Source organism: Bos grunniens, chromosome 1 (assembly GCF_055505025.1).
Source record: "Bos grunniens cultivar Pamir isolate PY7600 chromosome 1, Bosgru_T2T1.0, whole genome shotgun sequence".
In the NCBI taxonomy this organism is placed as follows: Eukaryota; Metazoa; Chordata; class Mammalia; order Artiodactyla; family Bovidae; genus Bos; species Bos grunniens.
Window position 1 is genome coordinate 150,331,905 of NC_141165.1, and position 27,690 is coordinate 150,359,594.

At 38.8% G+C, this 27,690-nt stretch overlaps 1 protein-coding gene across 20 annotated transcripts; it reads left to right on the forward strand.

The window, feature by feature from the left end:
* Positions 1–1,738: 1,738 nt before the first annotated feature.
* USP16 (ubiquitin specific peptidase 16) lies at positions 1,739–27,684 on the forward strand. Of its 20 annotated transcripts, none has more exons than XM_086412761.1 (20): positions 1,739–1,829; positions 2,625–2,814; positions 4,897–4,998; positions 5,395–5,494; positions 7,039–7,217; positions 10,150–10,253; positions 11,519–11,622; positions 12,803–12,990; positions 13,564–13,659; positions 14,221–14,351; positions 14,631–14,718; positions 16,072–16,150; positions 17,606–17,697; positions 18,035–18,091; positions 19,042–19,218; positions 21,647–22,310; positions 23,362–23,456; positions 26,474–26,560; positions 27,000–27,156; positions 27,267–27,684. In XM_086412761.1, exons 6-20 carry the CDS (start codon positions 10,195–10,197, stop codon positions 27,389–27,391), a joined length of 2,199 nt encoding a protein of 732 aa, XP_086268887.1. In that variant the 5' UTR covers positions 1,739–1,829; positions 2,625–2,814; positions 4,897–4,998; positions 5,395–5,494; positions 7,039–7,217; positions 10,150–10,194; the 3' UTR covers positions 27,392–27,684. The 20 variants fall into 20 exon arrangements, with proteins under 20 accessions (XP_086268887.1, XP_086268907.1, XP_086268838.1 ...); XM_086412781.1 differs by having other exon boundaries at positions 12,806–12,990; XM_086412790.1 differs by lacking the exon at positions 1,739–1,829 and adding an exon at positions 2,022–2,230 and having other exon boundaries at positions 12,806–12,990.
* Positions 27,685–27,690: the final 6 nt, after the last annotated feature.

Genomic DNA, 27,690 nt, shown 5'->3' on the forward strand with positions numbered 1-27,690 from the left:
GAGATATAGAACAAGACAAAGGTGCCCCCATTTCAAAGAGCTTAGGTCTGCTTGTTTCTGGGTATTTATGGGGGCAGAGGAGAAGGAAATGGCACCCTACTCCAGTATTCTTGCCTGGAAATTCCACAGACAGAGGAGGCTGGCGGGCTACAGTCCATGGGGTCGCAAAGAGTCAGTCAAGACTGAGTAACACACACACATAAGGTCAGGGAGGTGGGGTAGGGGGTAAATACATAGGTAACTATGAAATAAAAATACCAGATGGTGATAAATGCTGGGTAGAGAAGTAAAATAAGGTGATGTGAGTGATAGGGTAGCCATGTTACCTATGTTTTTCAGCCAATTTCTTTATGTTAAAGTGACTTTTAAAGTGTGAACAGAATTAAAAGATCAAAAGTGAATGGCATTCTAGGTGTGGTACAATGGCCCTAAGGCCATTTTAGAAAAGGGGGAAAAAAAACAAGGCCTTTGTGCTAAATGATGAAAACTTAAAAAATTATGTAAGCAGTATAGAGCAGGAGAGCCATTTACCCCCCAAATTTAACCATCATTACTCTGGCCAATTCGACAGGTTAGGGTGCCACTTTCTTAACCTACTTTTATCAGATTATTAATAACGATGACTATTTATTTGTATCATGTTTTTATTGTGAATTACTTGTTTATATCCTTTGCCTGCTTTTCTATTGGGACCTGCATCTTTTCCCCTAGCGATTATTGTGTCTTCTGCATAGGACTAAACTCCAAGGCGACGAAAGCCTATGTTTATTTCACTTTACAGAGGGCTTGGCACTTAACCTATTTCTAACGCATAAACAGTAAATATTTGTAAATTTTACCTTGTCAGCAAGGTTAGTTCAAGACTATATACTTAACTTTAGAAGTCGGCTGGTCAGAATTCGAGAAAATGAGTAAGATTTAAACGTCCCCCTTCAAATGTGACGTGTTTAAGTAAGGTAATCATCCAGGAGACTACAAATGTCTGACCAAGCCCAGGTACCCATACTTTGCTGCTACTGCTGCTAAGTCGCTTCAGTCGTGTCCGACTCTGTGCGACCCCACAGACGGCAGCCCATCAGGCGCCCCCGTCCCTGGGATTCTCCAGGCAAGAACACTGGAGTGGGTTGCCATTTTCTTCTCCAATGCATCAAAGTGAAAAGTGAAAGTGAAGTCGCTCAGTCGTGTCCGACTCCTAGCGACCCCATGGACTGCAGCCTACCAGGCTCCTCGGTCCATGGGATTTTCCAGACAAAAGTACTGGAGTGGGGTGCCATTGCCTTCTCCGACTCATACTTTAGAACTATTTAAATAACTCAATAACCACAGTGGGGCCAGTGGTAAAGAACCCGCCTGCCAATGCCGGAGACACAAGAGACACGGGTTTGATCCCTTGATTGGGAAGATCCCTTGAGTAGGAAATGGCAACCACTTCGGTATTCTTGCCTGGAAAATTCCATGGACGAAAGGAACCTGGTGAACTGCAGTCCACGGAGTCGCAAAGAGTCCACAAGACTGAGCGCACATGCACCTAATTACCGGAAGCGGGGGAAAAAAAACAAAAATCATTGACAGCCAAGTCAGTCACAAGCCACCGCATTCAGACTTCCGGCGCGAGTCCCGCGCAGGCGCCGATTAACTAGCGTCAGTACCGCCGGGCCCCAGGGGCACAGCCGCTTCCCATAATGCCGCGTACCGGAAGTTGTTGCTTTCCAGGGGTCACGCTGGCTTCTGCTCCGTCGCTCTCAATTCGTCACCGGGGAGGAAGACGGAGCAGGCTGCCCGGCCCGAGGGCCCATTAGGGGATGCAGCAATGGGCGCTGTCGCCGTGGGTGAGTTCCGCTCCCACTGCCTTCGCAGTCACCACTCGCATGACTTCCTGCGCCCCCGGGAGCCCTAATTTTCCTGCCCCGACCTCGTTCTCTCCTCGAAGGCCCCTCTGCCTTTAAGCACGTTACCTGGCCTCGGCCCAGTACCGCGTTCTCATTGGCCTCATGTCCTGTCAGTTCCAGGAGCTGACCAATGAGTTGTCGGTGCTGGCGCCCTCCTCGACCCAGTGGACCCCGAGGTTCCCCCCGTGGGTGCGGAGCAGTTGGAAGGGAAGGGGAGGTCTGGCGGACTTCGCGCGGCCGGGGACTCTTCTTACGAGTTGGCGCTGAGTTTGCCACCGCGTCCGCTTGTTGGTTATTAGGACAGGCAGGAGCTGTCGTCTAGACGATTCAGTGCTCCCAGGGTAGGACAACTCTTCGCGAAACTTGAAAGCCCTGTTTTAGCCCCGCTGACAGAAGTTTTCCAAACTCATGCATGTTTAATGGATCCCAGGCAGGCGTGGGAAATACTTGAAGGGCGGAGAGGGAAGGGAACTGGGTTAGTAGGAGAGCCGGCAAGACCAGCTATGATTTATGTTTTGCGTGGAGCCCTGCAAAGAGTAATTTGGCCCAGAAGGTAGCGCTCATCTGAAGACTCGCCTGAAAAATTGAGGAGATTTATGGATGTTTTATAGATGATGATGCAGTACTGTTTTCACAACTCATTAGATGCCCTTTATAGTTGTCAGAAATTTATTGGGAGCTCTTTTTTTTTCCCCACATCATTGAAGCAGTCCCTCTACTGTCCTCTGCCTGCAGCAATTACAGTTCGTCTTTCAAGTTTTCCTTTGGCGTCTGAGCGACTAGCAGGTCCAAAACCAGATTTGCTAGTGCTGTCTTCACTGCTGCAGATTTCTTCATTCTTTACCTTTTTCTTTCTCACCGGAATTTGTGTGCTTCATTCTTGTATACCTACCTTTGCACCTTATAATCATCCTTAATGCCACAGGTACTATTCTCTTTTTCTGTTTAAATGCAAGAAGTATTTCTGGATCTGCTATATGTTAACACTATTCTAAATGCTGTAGGTGATTCAGAAGTAAGGCCTAAAACACTTTCTTGCTCTTAGAACTTCAGATTCCAGGTAGAGAAATGACATAGGTCCAGGGAAAAGATTTAAGAAGCATCTCACTTAGGTATCTGATCAGGGTACAAGATGAATAGCACACACTGAACGCTGGGAAAGCAGAGTTGAGTGGTTTATTTAAAGTCAACTGGTTGCCTAAGGCTCCACTGAAATGAACATCTTGGAGGAATTGGGAAGATTTGGATAGATGGAGCGAACTCCCAGCTAGAGAGTAAAGGCTTAGAGGTGGAAGGCAAGGTGTTTTGGAGTGGAGGGTACAGAAGAGTCCGTAGGATTCTGCTTTGGAACCAAAAGATCTATGATTTAAGTTCCATTTCTGCCACCCTGTGATCTTTCATCGTTTTGAGTTTACTTCTTTAGCACAATGCTCCATTTAAAGGCTTTTGTGAAAATCAAATGAGATAATATTTATGTAAAGGCTTTGAAAATCCGAAGCACTGTATGACTAAAGATTAGTGGCTCTTTTCTGAGACATAATGAGAGTCAGGGTTACCAGGGTGTTGAGGAAAATTTATAAGGGACCACGAGTGCACGGCACAGGAGAGTGGGTTGAAAAACTGTCAAGTACTTTGAATCAGGAGAGTGATTTGATGAAAATGGCATCATTGGAAGATAATGTCTGTACTAGAATGCAGCACAGATTAGAGGGAGTTGGATTGGAGTGAGGCAAGAACTTGGGTGCTGTTCCTCCCCCCTTCCAAATCAGAATATACCCTCATTTTGTATATAACCATATAGTTTTGTTCTGTTAATACATACATTGGTTTTGTAAACATGAAACTTTGTTAATGTTTTATCTTTGAAAAGGGTAACAGTTAATGATTTGGCACTCATTTTTCTTACAAACCTTGTGGGATTACCTTGAATTACCCTCACATTAAGAACTAAAGGAGGAATATTTTTAAGACTATAAGCCAGAGCAAGATGACAGCTACCTTTCAGAAATAATTGGGAAGTGTTTTAAAAATATATGTCCCACGTCCTACTTTCCACTTATGCAATCAGAATTTTCACAAGCATCCCAGGTAAAATAATTATTATAGTCATTTAAGTCATTTTGACACTAAGTTATTCTAATGTATGTAAACTATAACTTTTCAACATCATTATTAGGTAGACTTGTATGTACTTTCAGTATTTTTCATGTTTTCTGATTTTTAATTGTTGACTGAAGAGGTGATTTGATAATGAGCTAGATTTGTCATTCTTGCCTGGAAAAATCCCATGGATGGAGGAGCCTGGCAGGCTACAGTCCATGGGGTTGCAAAGAGTTGGACTCGACTGAGTGACTTCACTTCACTTCAGATTTGTCATATTTCAAACTGATTTTGTCAAGAATATGATAATGTAAATGGTCAAGAATACAGATGTAGTCAGTTTTCAGTTAACATCCATAGGAAGTTCTGGTGTGGGAAGATGCAGAACAGTGTATCATACTATGTTATTTGGCTTTGAAACTATTTTGCACATTTTCTGACTCCCTCTAGGAGATTGTTTTCAGAATTATTTTAATTTTCTTTGAGAAATTACAAATCTAATTGCATTGCCTGCAAGAACTTTCTTAGATAGCTTTGAAGAAAGGGAAATTAGAGTTTCAAAGTGCTACCGCCATTCCACATTTATGGTGTGAGAAGTTAAGTTCCTAATAGTGTAAAGTGTTAAGACATCAGGATCTGTGTAAGAAGATACAAATTCTTTCCAGACCTTTACATTTATTGAAAACCTCTTAACATTACTAAGAATCAGTTTCCTAACCTATGAAAAACAGAGGTAATACTCTACTTCTGGGGGTTCTTGTTGAAAACAATGATACATGTGAATGGTCTTTGTAGCTTATAAAGTATGATAGATACACAAAATGATGCGGTTTAGTTACGTTACTGTATCCTAGAGAACTGTAAAACTTTTTTTTTTTGGTCAAGCTAACTTTATCTTGTTTTCTAGATTGTTGTTTTGTGTCAGTAAGTAACCCCTAAAGTGCCAACATGGGAAAGAAACGGACAAAGGGAAAAACTGTTCCAATTGATGATTCTTCTGAATCTTTAGGTATATTTCACCAATTAAATTTTTAAAGTAATGTTTGTATCCCTAAATGGACATCTATTTTAATATGTAAAAATGGGATCAATGTGTTTTGATTATGTTATTTTGTAATTTGCATTCTAACTTAATGTTTGTATAGACATGTAATTTAATAGTCTGCACAACATTTTTAATGGCGTGATATTTATTCCATTGATATAAAAGACTATGGGTGCGTATTTCATGATTTATTTGGGTAATCCTCCACTGTTATAAATGTAGGTAATCTTCAACTTTTCAGTGTTATGAATGGTGTGATACTAAATATTTTTGTAGCTCAAACTGTGCACATCTGGTTATCTTCTTGGTACAGATCCTATAATTAGAATTGCTGAATTAAGCGGTATAAATATTTTCTAGATTCTTTTGGATCTATTGCCATTCAGAGATGTATTACTAACATAGAGGCCCCCTAGCAGCGTAACAGAGTACACATTTCTCTGAACCTTTATTGACACAGGTTGGTATCATTTGTAAAAATCTTTGCTGATTTGCTAGTTGAAAAAGAATATTTTCTTTTTTCAGTTTGTGTTGTTTTTGACAACTTACTGGGCTTTAGTAGTTTTTCACATGATCTCATTTGCATTTGTATTCTCTTGGTGCATATTCATTGGACATAAAGCTAATTGTACCACTTGATGAGTTTCTAAACCTCCAGGAGCCGTGAAAAAACTGAAGCCCTTTAGAGTGGCTTGCATAGCCTGTTACCGATCTGGCCCCACTGGGGTTTTCAGTCTCAGGTCCTGCTGCTCATTATTTCACTTGTGACTGCCATTCTGAGAAGAGAGCATGCACTTCTACATTTTATACGTCCATCCCTTTGTTAATGGGATGTGGCCTTTTCTGGGTCAGGAAGATCCCCTGGAAGAGGAAATGGTAACGCGCACCAGTATTCTTGCCTGGAGAATCCCATGGACAGAGCAGCCTAATGGGCTACCGTCACTAGGGTTGCAAAGAGTTAGACACGACTGAGCAACTAAGCACAAGGCCTTTTCAGATTGTTTACTCCATTAAATCATAGTTTAAACTATGAGCTTGAAATTAAAAAGACTTAAATCCAAATTCTAGTACAGCCACTCAGTAGTTCTGTGACCTTGGGCACTAACTTTGAGGTTTCTCATCTATCATTGAGGGTAGTACAGTCTGCTTTTCGTGGTGGTTGTGTAGAGTAAATGAGATAATGTGTGTGAACACTTAGCACAGTGTCATGCTCATAGTACCTGCTTAATCAGTATGAGAAATTTTTATAACTATACATATCTCCCAAGATTGTACAGTCATTACCTCTTCCGTTGACTTTAGCCTTCTCTTCTTGTGCTGCTGTAGTATGTCTGTAGCACTGCTCCCTAGGTGGTGCAGTGGTAAAGAATTCACCTGCAAATGCAGGAGACATAGGAGATGGGTGTTCAATCCCTGGGTCGGGAAGATCCCCTGGAGAAGGAAATGGCAACCTACTCCAGTATTCTTGCCTGGAGAATCCCATGGACAGAGGAGCCTGGCGGACTACAGTTCATGGGGTCGCAAAGAGTTGGACGTGATTGAGCAACTAAGCACCCAAGCATATGTATAGAGCATATCTAGAGATTCTTGTGCATTCATTTATTTGCTTCTGCAAGAATGTGAGCTGCTCAAAGAAAGAGCTGTGAGTTGGTCATGTTTTCGGTTGTATTGTCTATTACAGTGCCAGACATGCAGCAGTTGTATTGTTGACTGAATGAGGGACCTTCTCTGCAACCTTATAAAATAAAGAGGATAATAGATACAATTAATAAATTGAAGTGAATTTAGGGTGGTGGTGGTTATACCTAGAACTTCAAAGCTTGTATAAGATCTTTCGTACATAATCATCTCATGATCAAATATCAGACAAAAATTTAAGTTTTTAGGTTATCTAACAATTAGTTTATAGAGTAAATTCATTTTTGAAGTTCAAATCAGGTGTAAGTTTTGAGATTAACTGAAGAAAGTCATATTCTACCTCATATTTGTTATTTGTTTTAATAGAACCTGTGTGCAGACACATTAGAAAAGGATTGGAACAAGGTAATTTGAAAAAAGCTTTAGTGAATGTGGAATGGAATATTTGCCAAGATTGTAAGACGGACAATAAAGTAAAAGATAAATCTGAAGAAGAAACAGAAGAAAATCCTTCAGTTTGGCTGTGTCTTAAATGTGGCCATCAGGTATGCTTAGATTCTGATCGATTCGGGATTGTATTAAACTCTCTGAACTTATTTTAGAAGATAGTACCTAAAAGCACGGTATGGGTGACCAGAATGTGTGTTGGCGTAGTTTGTGTTCCCTGGGGAATAGGTTCTGAGACTCGTGTGTGGGGGGTTTATTGGGGAGTATTCTCGGGTACTGTACTAGGAAAACAGGGAGAGAAGCAAGCTTAGGCGGAGGCAGTGCTTCAGGGCTTCAGCTGAACGCACAGTGGAGTCTGGTCTTCAGAGAGGTCCTGAACTGCGGCACAGGGCCAAGCCTCTGTCCTTGTGCCTAGACCAGTCATTGGATGTTGGTTGCTTCTGGGGAATGGAACTGATGGTGAGGAAGGCAGCTTCGTTCCACTGAGGATAATTCTTGGGGATGGACAGACAGAGCAGTGATCTGTCCCCAGGCCACATTTCTGGCCTCTGGGGAATGAATACCTTGGGTCTGGTGGTATCTGGGTGGCAGAACCGCTCACAGGTATCATCATGATACTAAAGGTCAGGAGGGCCTCTTAATCAACCTTGGTGGTGGTAAGTTTACCTGTTAGGAAACTGGACTGAGCGGTGGTAACGTTTTTTAAAACTACAGTGTAGTATCACAACCAGGATATTAACACAGATACAATCCAACAGTCTTAATCAGGTCTCCCCAGTGTTATTGCTCTTAGTTTGTGTGGGGGTGTACGTGTGTTGTGTATGTATTAAGTGCTGTTTGGTTCGGCACCTGTGGAGATTCGTATCCACCACCACAGTCAAGGCATTGAAAAGTTCCGACATCACATGGAGTGTTATGTTGCCTTTTAAAAATCATGCCCACTCATGCCCACCTCTGGACTGCTACCCTTCCTCCCAGCCCCTCACAACTTCTAGTCTGTTCCCTATTCCTAAAATTTTGTCGTTTCAAAAATGTTGCATAAGTGGGATCATGTGATACACAACGTGTTGGGACTGACTTTTTTTACTTACACTTGTGAAGGTTTTCCCAAGTCCTGTGTCTCAATGGTTGCTTCTTTTTTATTGCTAAGTGGTATTCCATGGTAGGGTGTACCACGGTTTGTTCACCCGTTGAAGGACATCTGGGCTGATCTCAGTTTTTGGTGATCATGAGTAAAGCTGCTATGAACATTTGTGTACACATTTTTGTGTGAATTTAAGATTTCATTTCTCTGGGGAAAATGTCTAAGAGTGCAATTGCTGGGTAATATGATAATTAAATGTTTAGTTTTTAAGATACTTCCAGGCTTTTCCAGAATGGCTGTCCTATTTTATATTCCTCCCAGTAGTGTTTGAGTGATCCACTCTCTCCATCCTTGCCAGCATTTAGTATTGTCACAGTTTTTTATTTTACCATTCTGATAGGTAAGATCTCACTGTGGCCAGACAGTTACAAAATTTTATGTTAGCATTTTTATTTATTTGTATTTGAAAAGTTGTCATTTAACCTGTTAGATACTTATGATGAGCATGAATATATTTTACTACTACAAATTTTCCATAATGCATTTCCTATTATAAATTTTATTTATTTTGCTAGTTTTTTAATTCCTTGGGGTAAGACAGTATCAGTATTAACTGTTAACTTTCATCCTAATAGTTATGCTTTACAGTGTTAGCACAGGATTCTCAGTTATTAGATATCTCACGTTTGTTTCAGATAGCCTCAGTTGGTATTAGAATTTTCAAAATCAATACCAAATTGCAGTTCATTTATTTTAGAACTAAATGTTGAATGGGATAAATTAATCAGTAGGTTTGGTATCATAGTTAAAGCGTAGAAGCCATTGATGGATATTTCACCCCCAAAGTAATATTTTTTAGTAGCTGCAGTAGAGACAGGACCACTTATGGTAGTGTTGTCAGAGAGTTGAAGGCCTGGTTCACATAGATACACAGTGAAGCTGTGCTTCTTAGCTGTGGCTCATCAGCTGCAGGTGAACAATCTGGTCATGTTCTCCTGTGAATACGCCTATGCAGATGTAGGTGGAAGTCTCCCGCTTAACTTGTTCAGTTAATGCTTATTGACCTCCCTCATTTTGCTAGTCTTTGGTAATAGATTCGTTCAGTTTTTCATGCCTTCAGGATTTACACTCCTGCAGAAGGGGTGTGAAAGGGAAGAAAGGATAGCAACATTAACAGCTTCACTGTAAGGTAGAAAATAAGGCATGCCCTCAGGAACGTACACCATGTTTTGTGGGAGTTTGTCTATAGGAGGAACAGTGTTTTCTCATCTGGGAAGCTGGGCATAGGCTTCTAAGAGGAAGTGGCCTCTGAGCAAGATCCTGAAGACCAAGTGGGATTTGATCCGCGGCAGTAATGGTAAAGAATTTCAAGACAGATGGAATAATGTGAACAAAACTGTATTGTGGAAGCGAGGTGGTTTTAGCTAGTAAATGGTACTCAAATAGGAGAATATGGGCGCTAACCTTGGAAAGGTGGATTGGGGTCCAAAGGTATCAGGTTTGTTGAGTAGGTTTGCTGAGAGCAGTTCATCACTTTTGAATTGAGTATATTAACAGAGCTTTATTTTAGGACTATTAAACTGAAAAAATAAGTATGTGAAGGAAGGTTGAAGTTAGGAAAATATTTATGAAGATGTTAAGGAGTCTAAACTAGAACTAGTGAATGATTGCATTAGCATGGTTTAGCTAGGACTGGAAAGGACAAGCTGGAGCAAAAGAGTACTTCTAGTGTGTGGTTTTCTAAGTACCTTCTTCCTGAAATGTCCTCAGGTGCCTCTTCGTATTTAAGTTCTAACGAAGTCTGGACTCTGCCAGAGTCTAAAGTTTTAATTTTAAAATTGTAAGAATGGCAGGATTTCTTGATCCACTTCCTTATTCATTGTAGACTGTGAATTCTCTCCTGGTGAGTTTTTGTGGCTTTGAGTTTTATGATTATGATTCTCTAGGGCTGTGGCAGAAATTCTCAGGAGCAACATGCTTTGAAGCACTACATGAAACCAAGATCAGAACCTCATTGCCTGGTTCTTAGTTTGGACAACTGGAGTGTATGGTGAGTTTCAACTCCTGTGCCCATTTGCTGGAAATTATTTGAAATGTTGGGGAATGGAGGTGTTGGAACTGTTTTAAAGAGCAAGAAAGTTTAAATTTTTTAGTATTTGTCTACATACCATCACTTTCAGGCTTCCCCATTGGCTCAGTGGTAAAGAATCTGCCTGCAAGCCAGGAGATGCAGGAGACTTGGGTTTGATCCTTGGGTTGGGAAAATCCCCTGGAGAAGGAGTTGGCAACCCATTCCAGCATGCTGGCCTGGAAAATCCCACGGACAGAGGAGCCTGGCAGGCTGCAGTCCACGGGGCCACAAAGAGCAACACAACTGAGCTACTGAGCTCATACGCACGCATCACTTTCAGAAGGCTAGAGAGTGATGTTGTGAGAAGCTTTTGCTTAGTATTGTACGAACACAATAATTATAGTATGTAGAAGACATAGGAATTTTTACCCTTTGTTTTTCTCTCGTGATATTACAAAGCATATGGTAGAGTTGGGACACTAAGAACAAATTCCAGATAAACTGAGATAATAAATTTTGGCAATGAATTTGCATGAAAATGTTAGGCTGGTATTTTTTGTCTTTTAACATCATTAAAATTTTGCATCTTTAAAAACCATTTACATAGCACTGTTCACTGAACGTGCACATGTGCTGTCGCTTCAGTCGTGTCTGACTCTTTGTGCCCCTGTGGACTGTAGCCCACCAGGCTCTTCTGTCCATGGGATTCTCCAGGCAGGAGTACTGGACTGGGTTGCCTTGCCCTCCTCCAGGAGATCATCCCCAGGTCTCTCATGTCTCCTGCGTTGGCAGGCAGGTTCTTTACCACTAGCGCCACCTGGGAAGTCCATTCACTGAACATCATTTGGCAGTTGTAAAATTTGTTAATTTTGATAATGTAGATCTGTAATTTAACATTAGATTAGAATGTTTAGATTAACATTAATTGATGTTAACATTAATTAATGTTAATTTAACATTAGATTAGAATGATTAGAAAAAACTTTCATGTTATAAACAATCATTTCTATAACATGTTTGGAGTATTTTCACAGTACTTATATGTAGCTGTAATTCAGGCTAACTCTAACAGTACAGCAGAGTTAATATGTATAGTCTTCTTCAAGAAAACATAGCGTTTTTATTTTCAGTTTCTGTACTGGAGTAGTGAGGGTCACACATTTTGGGTCTCCTTTATTAAAATTAGCCTCCTTTGGTGGTTGTCAGTTTGTCACTTTTCTTCTCTGGGATCTGTTGGGACACAGGTGTTACCTATGTGATGATGAAGTCCAGTATTGTAATTCAAACCGATTGGGTCAGGTGGTTGATTATGTTAGAAAGCAGGCTGGCAGTACAACTCCAGAATCAGGTAAAATCATTTTTCTTAATATAGACTGTAATGTTGGTATATATTATCTGTGGGTATTTAGTTTCACATACTGTATCATTGCATATAGCTGAATACCATTATTAATGATTGATTTCAAACTATGAAACTATCTTTGGTTAACAATGTAGAACAGTAAGAACATAGATAATTATAAGGAGTTAGAATTAGAAGGGAATCTGAGAAATAATATAGTCATATGTGATGAAGAGTCTGGGTTAGTGATGAGCAGTAACGCCACACTCCCATACCCTGGCACAGGGCTTAAGGCAGACCTGCTTTATAATGGATTTTTCTTTCTACATCATTTGGATGATGTGAAAGTTGGTGATGGACAGGGAAGCCTGGCATGCTGTAGTTCATGGGGTGGTGAAGAGTAGGACTGGACTGATTGAACTGAACTGAACTGCTACATTGTTCGGATGATGTGAAAGTAAAGTGCCTATGATTCCTTCAAAAGGCCAGATACTTCTCGTTTTTTTCATTCATTATTAAGTTAATAGGGTTGATTTTCATCATCTGCTTTAAAAGCTCCTTTAGATTTTTACATTCCCAGAGGTATCTTTTGTGGAGCCAGAATTGTTTGTTCCTAACTTCAAGATTAGTTTTTTTTAGTTAATGTAATTGGCTGCACCAGGTCTTAGTTGCGGCATATGGCATCTTTGATCTTGGTTGCACGATGCTGGAACTTGTAGTTCTGGCATATGGGATCTCCTTTCCTGACCAGGGATTGAACCCAAGCCCCTGCATTGGGAGTGCAGACTCTTAACCAACGAACCACCAGGGAAGTCTCCAGGGTTAGTTTTCCACTCTCAGACTTCATTTAAAAATTTACTTTATGTCCATGTTCTTTGCTTGATTGCTTGATACTCTGATTTCACAGGGTAAGATTGCTCATTTGTAAAAAACATTTGTTCAGTTAAAAGGGGATTTATACTGAATACTGTTTGGTTTGCTTATGTCAGTTCTGAATATTTTTGGTTTATTGGTTTTTCTCTTTTGATGGTAATTTATTTGTAATAAAACATTTAAAATCAAACAGGTGGCAAATCATGTTATTAAGTAAAATTCACAAATTCTGGTCCCAAGTATATCTTTGCATTTGGTTTGGGTGTCTTGCACATTTTGCTAAATCATTTCTTTTTCTTCCTTTTTTTTTAAGCAGCAGAAGATAATGGTAATATTGAACTTGAAAACAAAAAGCTAGAAAAGGAGAGTAAAAATGAGCAAGAGAGAGAAAAAAAGGAAAACATGGCGAGAGAAAATCCTTCCATGAATTCTACTTCCCAAATAACTGTGAAAGGACTCAGTAATTTGGGAAATACATGTTTCTTCAATGCAGTTATGCAGGTGCCAATGTTAATATTTCTCCCCTTTAAAAAGATCTTAGTATTTTCCTCATAACGCTAGGATGTTTTTGCATATTTGCTACTGATGATATTGAGCTCTTCCCTCAGACGTAGTTTCTTCCTGTGTTTTCAAAGAAAATTCAAGGGAATGTTTACTTTGCATGACAGTAAAACCCTGTGCTAAGCACTGGCATGCGAAGGGGTTCAAAACAAACTATGGCGCATGTCCTCATAGAACTGTCACTTGGGTGTTAGAAACACAGGAGAACCAAGTACAGAAATAAATTCCTGGTTGCATGTGGGGGTGGGGGTGGTGGTGGTAGGGTTAGGGTAGCTATCATAGTAGGTGGTTGTGAGAAGGACCTGACGTGATGACTAAACTCAGGACTGAAGTACTAATGAACCAGTTAGAGTCGGGGGAAGAGCATGATGTTACTTTGTGTGTAACAGACACAATAAAAGTTGCAGTGTTGATGGTGTTTTTCTGTTTTGGAAGAATAGACACTTAAAAGTATTTGACTGAATTGGTTTGCCTGTAAATAATTTTTCCTTTCTTTTCCATCCTGCATTCCAGAATTTGTCACAAACACCAGTGCTTAGAGAACTATTAAAAGAAGTAAAAATGTCCGGAACAATTGTAAAAATTGAACCACCTGATTTGGCACTAACAGTATGTACTTTAAAATTTTGTTTTTTTCTTTTCCTCTCTGAGTAGCAGCATTTTAAATTATTTTTAAGAACTGGTGCTCGTTTTCACCTTTTTTGTTTGTTTTAAGTTACCAAGTTAAATTTTCAGGCTAATGGATATTTATGAGGGGCCTTTACATGTGTTTGCTCCTGAAAGCCCTTCTGCTGTGCTGAGTGTTTGGCTTCCTTCTGGGGAATGCTGCGTATGAAGCTCTGAGCACGCATTATCATTTTGAACTTCTTTTACGGTGACTGATATGCTGTGTAGCGAAATGAGTTTTACCATCTCCATTTTTATTATTTACATTTTGATTTAGCTCTTTCAGTTCCTAGGCAGTAAGTTCCTGATAAGATAAAACAGTAAAACTGAATTCTTTATCAAAATAGTTTAGGACTAAAAAGTTTCTCCATCTTTTGATGTACATTTTGAACTTTTAATTGGAACAGCTCTATTAGGAACATAGGAATATAGGTTGACGAGTTACATTTTGATAAACAATTCTAAAATTTGACTGAAGAAAGTAATTTTTATTCCCGTATTCAGGAACCCTTAGAAATAAATCTTGAGCCACCAGGCCCTCTTACGTTAGCCATGAGCCAGTTTCTTAACGAGATGCAAGAGACCAAAAAGGGAATCGTGACACCTAGAGAACTCTTTTCTCAGGTCTGTAAAAAGTGAGTATCCATATTGATTGTGCTTTCAGTGCATCAGTAAGAAGCTGGGAAATAATATGAAAAATTAATAGGATTAGAGTGAATTCAGTAGATAATATTAAAGCATGGTTTAAAAAACATATACTTTGTGTGAAAATTAAATCTGCCAAGAGTGTTGTTGGACTAAACAAAAATTTTGAGAAACTGGAACATGCCAAAATTTGGGATATGATCCTAAGATTTTATAAAAAATAGTTTCATTTTAGTGGACTCACCATAGTTTTTCTTTCTTCCCTGTAGAGCAGTGCGATTTAAAGGCTACCAGCAACAGGACAGTCAGGAGCTGCTTCGCTATTTATTGGATGGAATGAGAGCAGAAGAACATCAGGTTAGCACATTTTGATGAGTGTATTTTGTAATCTCATCTTCATTAACTTGTCTGTCATTTGATGTTTTAAGGGTTATTAGAGCAATGAAAACTAGTTGTTGAGGCCATTATATTAAAATTTTTTTTCTTCACCAGCCTTTCAACCAGTGTATTTTCTTTGCTTATTTATTTATTTTTCTTCTTTTCTTTTTTTGGCTAGTATATTTTAATTATTAAATGAATGAAGGGAATTAAAAATGATTCTTTTCATGACGCTTTATTTTGCTCGCTGTTTGCATCATTATTGTTCTCTAAGGGTTGACATTGTAGCCTGTCAGGAGAGATACAGGTATGGAAAATATTCCTCCCCAGACGATTCCCAGTTGCAGTGCAGCCTTACTCTTACTCTGAGTGTGATTTAACACTCTTTTTATTCTGGGAAGTATTTTTATTTTGTAAGAGTCAGGGAGCATTTGTTGCGTTGTAAAATTTTTGTTAATTGCCAGTATGTAAAGTAATTTTGGGGAGGGTGCGTGTAGATATAATTAGTAATAGTAATAACAGCGATAACGATACTTATTTTGCTTTTATGTTTTGTTAAGCACTGTTCTCAGTATTTTATGAATTACCCTACTCAGTCCTTACAGCCATTCTGTGAGGTACATGCTACTGTCATTTTTCTCACTCCATTGATTATGAAGCTAGGATATCTAGAAGTTCATTGCCTGGTTCAGGGTCACCCAGTAGTGATGGAGCTGGGCTTTGAGCACTGGAGTCTGTCCCTATAGTTCTTTGCTTCTGGGATTTCAGGTGGCTCAGGAATCCGCCTGCCAGTGTTCTCTGCTTCTGGGATTTCAGGTGGCTCAGGAATCCGCCTGCCAATGCAGGAGAGGCAAGAGATGCAGGTTTGATCCCTGGGTCTGGAAGATGACAAAATTTTGCATGGGAATTTTGCACAAGTATTCTAGCATGGGAAACCCCATGGACAGAGGAGTCTGGCAGTCTGTAATCCATGGATTCACAAAGAGTCAGACACAGCTTAGCAACTGAGCACACGTGCACTCTGCTTCTAGAACATGATATTTCAGTGGTCTTTTTCAAAGGAGGTGGGCATGTTCTGAGAAACTTTGGTTAGAGTAGGTTAAAATCTTGAAATGATAATACAGTGCCTTTGCTCAAGGGTTAGTTATTGTTTTTTAAAGTATATTTCTTTTTAGCTCCTGGAATTAATTTTGAAAATGTGATTTTAAAAATACCAATTTTTATTTGGTAATTTTGGGGTGCTAATGTTTGATCATTTTCTTTACTTGATTACATATTTCTAAGGAAAATAACTGTATTTAATAGTATATATATTTATTTTATTACTTTTAGAGAGTGAGTAAAGGAATTCTTAAAGCATTTGATAATTCTACTGAAAAAGTGGATGAAGAACTGAAAAATAAAGTTAAAGGTAATGTCTGACTTCTTGAACTAAAACAGTATAGTTGAAATCCTGTGTACATTAAAACAGGATTGCTGACACATGTATTTCAAATCCACAGTTATTAGTGTATAATTGTTCTTTATCTCTGTTGATTTAAAAAAATTATTGTTCTTTATCTCTGTTGATTTAAAAAAATTATTCAATACTCCAAAGGTAAATAGGAGAAGTTAACCTAGGTGTATTCTTTTTATGTAGTATTATGGTAAAATTTATAAACATAGAGCTAAGATGATAAGATGACATCCCAATTTTATTTTTTAAAAGCTTAGACTTTATTTATTTGGCCCCGCCACGTGGCTCAAGGGATCTTAGTTCTCCAACCAGGAACTGAACCCAGGTCTCAGCAGTGAAAGCCAGGGGTCTAAGTCCTAACCACTGGACTGCCAGAGAATTGCCTCAAAAGCTTAGACTTTAATTTTTAGTGATTTATACTTGTCTTTGCTAGTTGTCAGCTGGTTTATTAATCACGGAGCTGACTTTATTCTTATTGTGTAACATTTAATGATTTAGGAAAGGTTTGTTGAGTAGAACTGTCTGATGATGGATTACTTCAGTATTTCTGCTGTCTGATACAGTAGCCATATGTGACAGTTGAGCCCTTGAAATGTGACCGGTGCAAAAGGAGCTGAATTTTTATTTTCATTTGATTTTAACCAGTTTAAATGGCTCCAATGACTAGCAACTACTGAATTGTGAAGCACAGCTTGGAATCTACACAGAGCAACTATTTGCCTCCTCAGGGCCCTTGTTGCTGGCCTGGCCATTAATGGAGAGAATCTAGCCTGCTCAACTGTCTGTCATAAAATGTGTTTCTGTATAAATGACACATGTCGTTTGAACAAGGCTTATACATTTCATGTAGTTAGAAAATTGGATGACTAGGTAGTAAAATTCCATCATCTTATGCTAAGCTTACCAAGGTTGTTTCTGGGGACATAGAGAAAGAAAAGGAGGATTTTGTCTGAAATACTTTCCTAAGGGCTTTTTGTTTTTGTTTTGATTTTGAATGAAGTTCACAAAGCAAGTTACTCTCAAATTTGCTGGCAGTGTTAGAATACTAGAGCTAGAAGTGAGCTAAATTATTATCCTGTGTAGCCCAGTCTGCTCATTTTACTTTTGATAGTTAAAATATTGATGCACAGAAAGTCTCACTGACTTGCACAATTCATTTTGCACTGACTAGACCCTAGATAAGAATTTTTGTGTGTGTGTGCAAGATGTGTTAAATTGTATCCTGCTTAGAATGCTGGAGTACATTCTGCTGACTATAGTATAAAATAAAATTATGGTAATTATGAGTAGAAAAAAACAAGTCAATAGGAAATTAAAAATAAAATTTCAGGGTTAGATAGGTAAGTAAGTAGTTTCATCTTACTTCATTAATTGTGTACAGGTAATTGATAGCCTTTTTTCCCCTTATAGAGTACGAAAAGAAAAAATCAGTACCAAGTTTTGTGGACCGAATATTTGGTGGTGAGCTGACGAGTACAATCATGTGTGATGAATGCAGAACTGTAAGTAGATGCAGTGCAGACTGGATTTATGCATATTAATGGAGTTCATGAGTTGTTTCTTTTGGAAACAGAAACATCTGGTTAGTTTTGTAAGATACTCTTTTTGAACTAAGTATGCATAGTTTTTTGCTAGAACTATGAACATTCCTTAAATCAGGAAGAAGTTAGTGTAATATTTTAATTTCTTATACCTAACCCAAATTCCTCAACACTGTGTAGTTTTTCATATTCTTAAGCCTTTATTTTAAAATTTAGCTCCCCTCCCCAAGATTTTACTATGTGATGTTTAAAGTGAATCTTTTCCTCCTTTTTTCATCTTCTTTTTTGGTTGGTTAAGGTCTCCTTGGTTCATGAATCTTTCCTTGATTTGTCTCTACCGGTTTTAGATGATCAGGTAAGATTATTGAGTTTATTTTATGTAAGTAGATCGTTTTCTTTCCTGAGCTAAATTTTGTGAGGGAGGGCTTGTTACCGTTTCCAAGTTGGTACTTTACTAGGCCTTGCATGGAAAAAGTTTTCTTAATATATGTGAGATAGAAGAGTTTTAAAGATTTGAAAAGATAATGAATAAATATATGTATTTGTGTATATATATATATTTTTATGTGTGTGTATATATGTGCATTTTAAAGACTATGTTTTGAATTGTTTATGGATGACTAACTTGGTTAGTTTATATATAGGGAAGTATTTACTTCATATAAGTCATTATTATTTTCATTATTTAAGACTAACCACAAATCCCTTAAAGTTTAAGTTCATAAATATTAACAGAGTAAGCCATATAAATTTAGTTCTTATCAAGTAATAGTAGGGGAAAAAACATTATGAGTATTGGATAAATCATTATTCGACTTAATATGAATTGGGGGGTCCCTTTAAATCACTGTTACTAAGTGATTACCAAATTTACTATGTCTTACCAAACATACTCTATTTTTTCTTTTCTTTAAAACTGTCGCTTGCATGAGAAGAAAAGAATAGAAAGGAATACCTGTAGTTGAACTTGTAAATCACTTACCAACAGAAAGTGCATTTAGAAATAGACGTAATTACAGCATGGTACAGCATGTATCTATTACAACTCACTGTATTCCTTTCTATTACACTCACATGTTAAATTGCCTTTTTTTACCATTTTGTTTGTTTGCTTATTTTCTCAGTATGTGAAGATTGTTTTCTAGTGTCTCAGATAAATGAATTTTGTCCTGGATATGTTTCCAAACAGTATGAAAAATAAATCTGGTGTAAATTAGGAATAGAAAACTGTTTAGGTAACGTGAAATCTCTTTACAAGCAGTAATAAAGTTTGATTTTTGGTCCATATTCTCTCCATATTTTAAGAGTGGTAAGAAAAGTATAAATGATAAAAATCTGAAAAAGACAATGGAAGATGAAGATAAAGATAGCGAGGAAGAAAAAGATAATGATAGTTACTTAAAGGAGAGAAATGATATTCCTTCAGGAACAAGTAAGCACTTGCAGAAAAAAGCAAAGAAGCAAGCCAAGAAGCAAGCCAAGGTGGGTAATTAGGAGGAAAACCATCCTTGTCTAATTTTAACTTTTAGACTATTGAGTTTGAAGTCTGAATGACAGTGGTAGACATGTCTGTTATTTTATGTACAGCACTTTAATTTGACAGGCTTCCCTGTTGTCTCAGAATCTGCCTGCAATTTGGGAGACCTGGGTTGGGAAGATCCTTGGAGGAGGGCATGGCAACCCACTCCAGTATTCTGGCCTGGAGAATCCCATGGACAGAGGAGCCTGGCAGGCTGTAGTCCATGGGATCACAGTCAGACATGACGTGACTTTCACTTTTACTCGATTTGGCAGTTACAGAATTAGCTCATGTGATATTCTCTGCAGTGAAATTTCTTTGAGAATATGTGAAGAAAATGTTGTGCTTTAAAAAAAAACTGCAGTTTAAAAATAAAATTAAAAATTATATACATAAAAAAACTGCATTACTTGTTATGATTTAAAAAAAATTTATTCAAGAATTTTTTAAGTTTCTAATACGTTAACATTTAAAAATATATAAAGGTGTACAATAAAGGTCTTCCTCCTTGTATGATATAATATTACTCTCATTAGTGTCTTATTTGTGCTGGAGATGTTTTGGGAAAATACAATCAAGTACAAATATGTGGTCTTGTGTTTTCCTGGTTTTAAAAATTATGCACACTGTTCTGGTCCTTTTTTTTTCTACTTAATTAGATTCTTGGAGATCTTTACATTTCTTCATGTTTCAGGATGCATTTTTTTTTAACAATCATATAAAGAAACTCTACTTGATGCTCTGTGGTGACCTAAATAGGAAGGAAATCCAGAAAAGAGAGATGTATGTATAGCTGATTCACTTTGCTGTAGGATTAAAACTAACCCAACATTATAAAGCTACTATATGCCAATAAATTTCTTTTTAAAAAGTTATGTAGAATTCTGTTTGAGTAGTAAATGTTGTTCAGTCACTCAATCATGTCCAACTCTTTGCAACCCCACGGACTGCAGCACGCTAGGCTTCCCTGTCCTTCACTATCTCCTGGAGTTTACTCAAACTCATGTCCATTGAATCAGTGATGCCATCCAACCATCTCATCCTCTGTCATCTCCTTCTCCCGCCTTCAGTCTTTCCCAGCATCAGGGTCTTTTCCAATGAATTGGCTGTTTGCATCAGGTAGCCAAAGTATTGAAGCTTTATCATCAGCATCAGTCCTTCCAGTTAAAATTCAGGGTTGATTTCCTTTAGGATTGACTGGTTTGATCTTGCAGTCCAAGGGACTCTCAAGAGTCTTCTCCAACACCACAGTTCAAAAGCATCAATTCTTCAGCACTCAGCCTTCTACAAAATATAGTTTAAAAGATGTACTCTTAAAAGATGTGCTATAGTTCATCTAACCATTTCTTTATTGATTTAGATGTACAAACACCTATACTCTTTTGCTATAATGGCCAGTGCTTCTGTGAATAACCCTATACATATGTCATCTGTAGGGTATATTTTGAGAAGAGGGATTGTATTTGTAGTTTTGCTAAAATAATTGCCCTCCACAAAAGCTGTACCAATTTATGTTCCCACCAGCAACATATGAAAGTGAAGTTAAGCATATTTTTATGTTTAAGGGCCATTTGTGTTTCTGTTCCTTTGAAGTATTCGCTCATCTCCTTTCTTCATTTTTCTTTCATGTGTAACTATTTTTAACTGAAGTGTCTCAGAAAATGTTTGTGTCCAGGGCCCTGGATGTGGCCCTTTAACTTTCTGGTATTACAAATTAGCCTCATGGAACTGTCCTTTTATGACAGCTCACGTGCTAACCCTTTGAGTCTTCAGCCATTCCAGTAACAGGAATCTCAGTGAAACCCTACCCGCACCAACCCCACACCCCCATGCTGGGACAGAGGCAGCAAACAGCAAAGAAGGTGGTTAAGTGGGTAGTGATTTAAGTGTCCTCTGTACGTGTCGTTTCCTTTCTTCTCCTCTGATTTGGGGCTGTTTGTTTCCTGGAATTTTATCCTCCATCCCTCTGCTTGTCCTTGAGTTTTCAGTTTTTTTTTTTTCTCTCTCTTAAGTGAAGCCTTGATTGTGTAATTATAACTCACATGGATACATCCCTTCATGATGTATGTGTCGTCACTCGCCCCCCGCCTTCACACATGGCTGCTTGGGTTCAGCAGCCTCGCTGCTCTGTCTAGATCTAGACTGCTCTGTCTAAATCGTGCCCATTTTTATTTGCCCCTGTGTGACAGTTTTTTGAATATTGGTGATGGTTTACCCCTCCTTTCAAAGAACTTTTCTTCATAATTATTTAATCTCTGACAGTAAAGGAACTTTTCTGGGAGTGAACTCTTCCTTATTATTTATTTTTGATTGATAAATAAGAAATCTAATGTGGTACATGTATGCTTTTTATCTCCCTCTCTTTTTTAATGTTTTGTACTTTTTACACAGAACCAACGAAGACAACAGAAAATTCAAGGGAAAGTTCTTCATTTAAATGATGTTTATGCCATTGACCATCCTGAAGATAATGAATGTGAAGTTGAAATGTCACTTCAGAGAGAAGCAGATATTAAATCCAACCATATCTCACAAGAGGAAGTTGCACCTAAAGAATATTGTGTTAATCAGAAAGATTTGAATGGCCATGAAAAAATGATAGAAAGTATAACTGACAATCAAAAATCCACAGAGGAAGCAGCTATGAAAAATGTCAGTGTGGATAATGATCTGGAGGTTTTGGCATCGTCTGCCACTGAATGTCCTAGGAATTTAAACGGTGCCTACCTGAAGGAAGGGAGCAATGGAGAAGTGGACATTTCCAGTGGTTTTGAGAACCTTAACTTGAATGCTGCTCTGCAACCTGACGAAATAAATATAGAGATTCTGGACGACAATCCTACTCCCGGGACGAAGGTATATGAGGTTGTAAACGAAGATCCAGAGACTGCTTTCTGTACGCTTGCAAATAGGGAGGCTTTCAACACCGATGAGTGTTCAGTCCAACATTGTTTGTATCAGTTCACTCGAAACGAGAAACTTCGGGATGCTAATAAACTGCTTTGTGAAGTGTGCACGCGGAGACAATACAGTGGACCAAAGGCAAATATGAAAGGTATTTAGATGCTTTCACAGAAAGTAAAGTTAATGTTCAGGGGAACAGTTTGCACTGCATCAGTAGACTGTTCCTGTTTTAATTGTGTCAGGATTTGGATGGAGTCACTAAGCCCTTTCCTGTGTAAACATTTTCACAGAAGGGTGGGTAAGCGGAGTTCACTGGCGTCCCAGCAGTTGGGTGGGGCAGTCCGCACTCTGCCAGCAGGCGCTCCCTGTGAGGAAGGCGTCCCGCTAAGGCATCTCACAGACCCCTCACCTGGGGCTGTTTCTGTGTGTCCTCGGCTTCCCCTCATTGTGATGGCTCTCAGGCCCCTGCGCCCAGGAAAACACACCTGAACTCTTGAGTGTGGTGAAATCCCAGTGCATGGTCCTGGGGCACAGTGCTTCCTTACAGGCTGCTTCAGAGACAGACAGAAAGATACTAGTAATTCCTCTCCTATCCCAGCCCCCACCTTTTTATTTTGTTTTTATAAATTGGGTAGGTAGGATAGGGAGGGACCATAGATGCCTAAGGATTCTCAACTGAATTGTTGAAACACTTGACAAGTCTTTCTATGTTATTTTTATTTATTTACAAACAGTGAATCGTGTTGATTTTATAGCATTTCTGTTTGCTTTAGTGCTGGTGTCAGTGGACTATGGTTTGTATTCTAAACTTGGCTCACCTCTTGTTTTTTTTGTGATCTCTGAGCTAAAAATATTTTTTATAGAACATTGGAAAATGATTTTATGATAGAAAACATTAACTTAGAACTCCAATTAATTACCTCTCCAAAAATAAGTCTATTCTTTTCAGTAGACTGCAATTGTACTCAATTACTTTATAATAGTAAAAAGTTGTGGAAATTTTCTCTCATGTATTAATACATGTAAAATATCCTTGATTTTTGCTTCTTAGTCCAAAAACCTAAAATATTTACTATTTGGTTCTTTCCAGAAAGCTCACTAATCTTTGATTTAAATGTTTTGAAATGATTTTATAGCAGGTGAAGAATGCTAAAGAAGTCTAAAATGATACTCACACTGCTAACATTTGGTTCTTTGTATAGGCGAAAGAAAGCATATTTACACCAATGCTAAGAAGCAGATGCTAATTTCTCTTGCTCCTCCAGTTCTCACTCTTCATTTCAAGAGATTTCAGCAGGTACCCCTTGTTTTCTTACAAAAACTTTGTTTCAGATATGTAATACCTGCTTTATTTGTTATGGTCTCTACACATTAAGTGTGTGTGTGTGGTTTTTGTTTTCTGTTATTCTTAGTTCTGACTTCAAAGAGGTAGGAAAGTAAAACAGTACGTGTGCATGCTCAATTGCTCAGTCTTATCTGACTTTTTTGTGACCCCATCAGGGGTCTGTAGACTGTAGCCCATCAGGGTCCTCTGTCCATAGACTTATTCTGGCAAGAATACTGGAGTGGGTTGCCATTTCCTCCTCCAGGGCATCTTCCCACCCCAGGGATTGAAACTGAGTCTCCTGACTCCTACATTAGCAGGTGGATTGTTTACCACTGAGCCACCTGGGAAGCCAAAACAGTATACATATGGGTAACACAAAAGGGTTTGATGAAGATAATGTCAAGTTGGAAGAGAAATTTAGGCACAGTCCCTCCTCAGTCTTACTACATGTTGCTCTTTTTAGATATCAGTTCAGTTCAGTCGCTCAGTTGTGTCCGACTCTTTGCGACCCCATGGACTGCAGCACACCAGGCCTCCCTGTCCATCACCAACTCCCGGACTTTGCCCAAACTCATGTCCATTGAGTCGGTGATGCCATCCGACCATCTCATCCTCTGTCATCCCCTTCTCCTCCTGCCTTCAATCTTTCCCAGCATCAGGGTCTTTTCCATTGAGTCAGTTCTTTGTATCAAGTGGCCAAAGTATTGGAATTTCCTCTTCAGCATCACTCCTTCCAATGAACACTCAGGTCTGATCTCTTTATGATGGACTGGTTGGATCTCCTTGCAGCCCAAGGGCCTTTCAAGAGTCTTCTCCAACACCACAGTTCAAAAGCATCAATTCTTCGGCGCTCAGCTTTCTTTATGGTCCAACTCTCACATCCATACATGACCACTGGAAAAGCCATAGCTTTGACTATGTGGACCTTTGTTGGCAAAGTAATGTTTCTGCTTTTTAATATGCTGTTTAGGTTGGTCATAGCTTTTCTTCCAAGGAGCAACTGTCTTTTAATTTCATGAGTCCAGTCATCATCTGCAGTGATTTTTGGAGCCCCCAAAATAAAGTCAGCCACTGTTGCCACTATTTGCCCATCTATTTGCCATGAAGTGATGGGACCGGATGCTATGATCTTACTTTTCTGAATGTTGAGTTTTAAGCCAGCTTATTCAGTCTCCTTTCACTTTCATCAAGAGGCTCTTTAGTTCTTTTTCACTTTCTGCCATAAGGGTCGTGTCATCTGCCTCTGAGGTTATTGATATTTCTCCCAGCAATCTTGATTCCAGCTTCTGCTTCATCCAGCCCGGCATTTCACATGACATACTCTGTATATATAAGTTAAGTAAGCAGGGTGACAGTATACAGTCTTGATGAACTCCTTTCCCAGTTTTGAACCAGTCCATTGTTCCATGTCCAGTTGCTTCTTGACCTGCATACAGATTTCTCAGGAGAGAGGTAAGGTGGTCTGGTATTCCCATCTCCTGAAGAATTTTCCAGTTTGTTGTCATCCACGCAAAGGCTTTGTTGTAGTCAATAAAGCAGATGTTTTTCTGGAACTACCTTGCTTTTTCTGTGATCCAACAGATGTTGGCAGTTTGATTTTGGGTTCTTTTCGGGTTCTTCTCAGGTTTTTTCTAAATCCTGCTTGAACATCTGGAAGTTCTCAGTTCATGTACTGTTGAAGCCTTGCTTGGATAATTTTGAGCATTACTTTGCTAGTGTGTGAAAGTAAAGTGAAGTTGCTCAGTCGTGTGCCACTTTTTGTGACCCCACAGACTGTAGCCTATCAGGCTCCTCCATCCATGGGATTTTCCAGGCAAGAATACTGGAGTGGGTTGCCACTTCCTTCTCCAGAGGATCTTCCTGACCCAGGGATTGAAATCAGGTCTCATGCATTGTAGGCAGACACTTTACCGTCTGAGCCACCAGGGAAGTCCACTAGCGTGTGAGATGAGTGCAGTTGTGTGGTAGTTTGAGCATTCTTTGGCATTGCCTCTCTTTGGGATTGGAATGAAAACTGACCTTTTCCAGTCCTATGGCCACTGCTGACTTTTGCAAATTTGCTGGCATGTTGAGTGCAGCACTTTCACAGCATCATCCTTTAGGATTTGAAATAGTTCAATTGGAATTCTATCACCTCCACTAGCTTTGTTCCTAGTGATGCTTCCTAAGACCCACTTGACTTTGTATTCTAGGATGTTTGGCTCTCTGGGTGATCACACCATCGTGGTTATCTGGGTCATTAAGCATCTTTTTTATATCATTCTTTTGTGGTTTTGCCACCTCTTCCTAGTATCTTCTGCTTCTGTTAGGTCCATACCGTCTGTGTTCTTTATTATATTAGCATCTTACTCTAACCTTAATTTCAGGTTTAACAAAAAAAGACACTTTACTAGTTATATCTCACACTTGGGAAATTTAGCAATATGTGTGTAGTATCTTATTTTTACTGATCCTTAATAAGGCATTAGTACCTTGGATTTCCATCTTTTTGATGACTCCATCTTTTCTGAAAGAACCATGAGCAGTACCAGTTGTGAATTCAGTTCTAGATTCCCTAAGTATTTTCAGAGCATTTTCTCTCCTGTGCTTGGTGTGAGTTTGACTTACCTGGGTGCATCTTTACAAATAGTTTGCCAGGCTTGGTTAGAGTGAGGCTGAGAGAGTGTGCTTCACAGAATTCTGCTATTGCTGAGTTTTAAGCACTCAGTCTCTTGTCTAATTTGGCTTTTCTGGATGGTTAAAGCAGAAACATTGAGAATGTTCTTACAGGAACAGTTTACTCAATCTGGACTGTGTGTGGGTCTGGACTGTGTGTAGGTACACTTAGCAAAAACCAGTCAACTGGAAGTTAGCAGTGAGGGAACTAGAGTTTTCTGAGACAGCTGAACTGGGACTGGGTTATTGTTCTGGGCATTGTGGTGGGTCGACAGTTCTCTTATGTAGTTTTTCCGGGAAAAGAACTTAAATCTACTCTCCTTCTTTTTCAGGCTGGTTTTAACCTTCGCAAAGTTAACAAACACATAAAATTTCCAGAAATCTTAGATTTGGCTCCTTTTTGTACCCTTAAGTGTAAGGTAGGTGAAACTTGCCTTTTTGGGGAAATCTTTGAGGGAATCAGCTTATTACCAAATATTCCAACAGCAACTCACATAAGTATGAAGTTGATTAAGAGCTGCTGAGTACACTGAGTCTTTGTACCTTTGTAATTTGAAGGTCTGTGATCAATCATCTTCAACATAGGTTGTTACTTCAATATATTTTTAAACCCCCATTTGGCCAGGAAATTGATTATAGCAGGTGGCCTCTGGTTTATGGTTCTTCCAGTAGGGCAAGGGCAGTGGCAGCTTTCTAATAAAATCTTAAATGTGATACCACAGAGTAGGCTGAGAAAAGGGAGAAAATTCCAGTTCAGACTCAATGATTTCTGCATTCTCAAAGGTTAGAGACCTTTGGCATAGTTTACAGTTATCTTGCCCAGAAATAACTTTTCTGAATTCTGTTCACATTTTAAAGAATGTTGCTGAAGAACATACACGGGTACTGTATTCCTTATATGGAGTCGTCGAACACAGTGGTACCATGAGGTCAGGGCATTATACTGCCTACGCCAAGACAAGAACTGCAAACACTCATCTCTCTAACCTTGTTCTCCATGGTGATATTCCACAAGGTAAAAGGTTTTACAGAATTCTAGTATTCAGCAGATATTATGGCAAAACCAAAAAAGGCTGAACTTGAATTTTTCCATTTCTATTTAATTTTACATTTCCTTTTTGACAGATTTTGAAATGGAATCAACCAAAGGGCAGTGGTTTCACATCAGCGACACTCACGTGCAAGCTGTGCCTACAACTAAAGTACTAAATTCACAGGCTTACCTCCTATTTTATGAGAGAATACTGTAACAATTTCAAAGTGCTTTCTCTGGAAACGTTTATGGCTTTTATAATTGCTGTAATAAAAAAAAGTAAAGACTAACTGTAAATCATGTTCACTTAAAATTAAATACATGCCAGAAGAAATCACACTTACTAAAATACTGAAGGGAAAATACCTAAAAATTTAGTGGTTTTGTATTGTCACAGTGGTTTTTATCCCTGCTTCCAATTTCTGGAAAGGATTCTGAATTACTTAAGTGCTCAATAATATGTCTGCGTGGTGGTTTGCAACACATCAATAAAATTAATTACCCCCAAAATTTGCT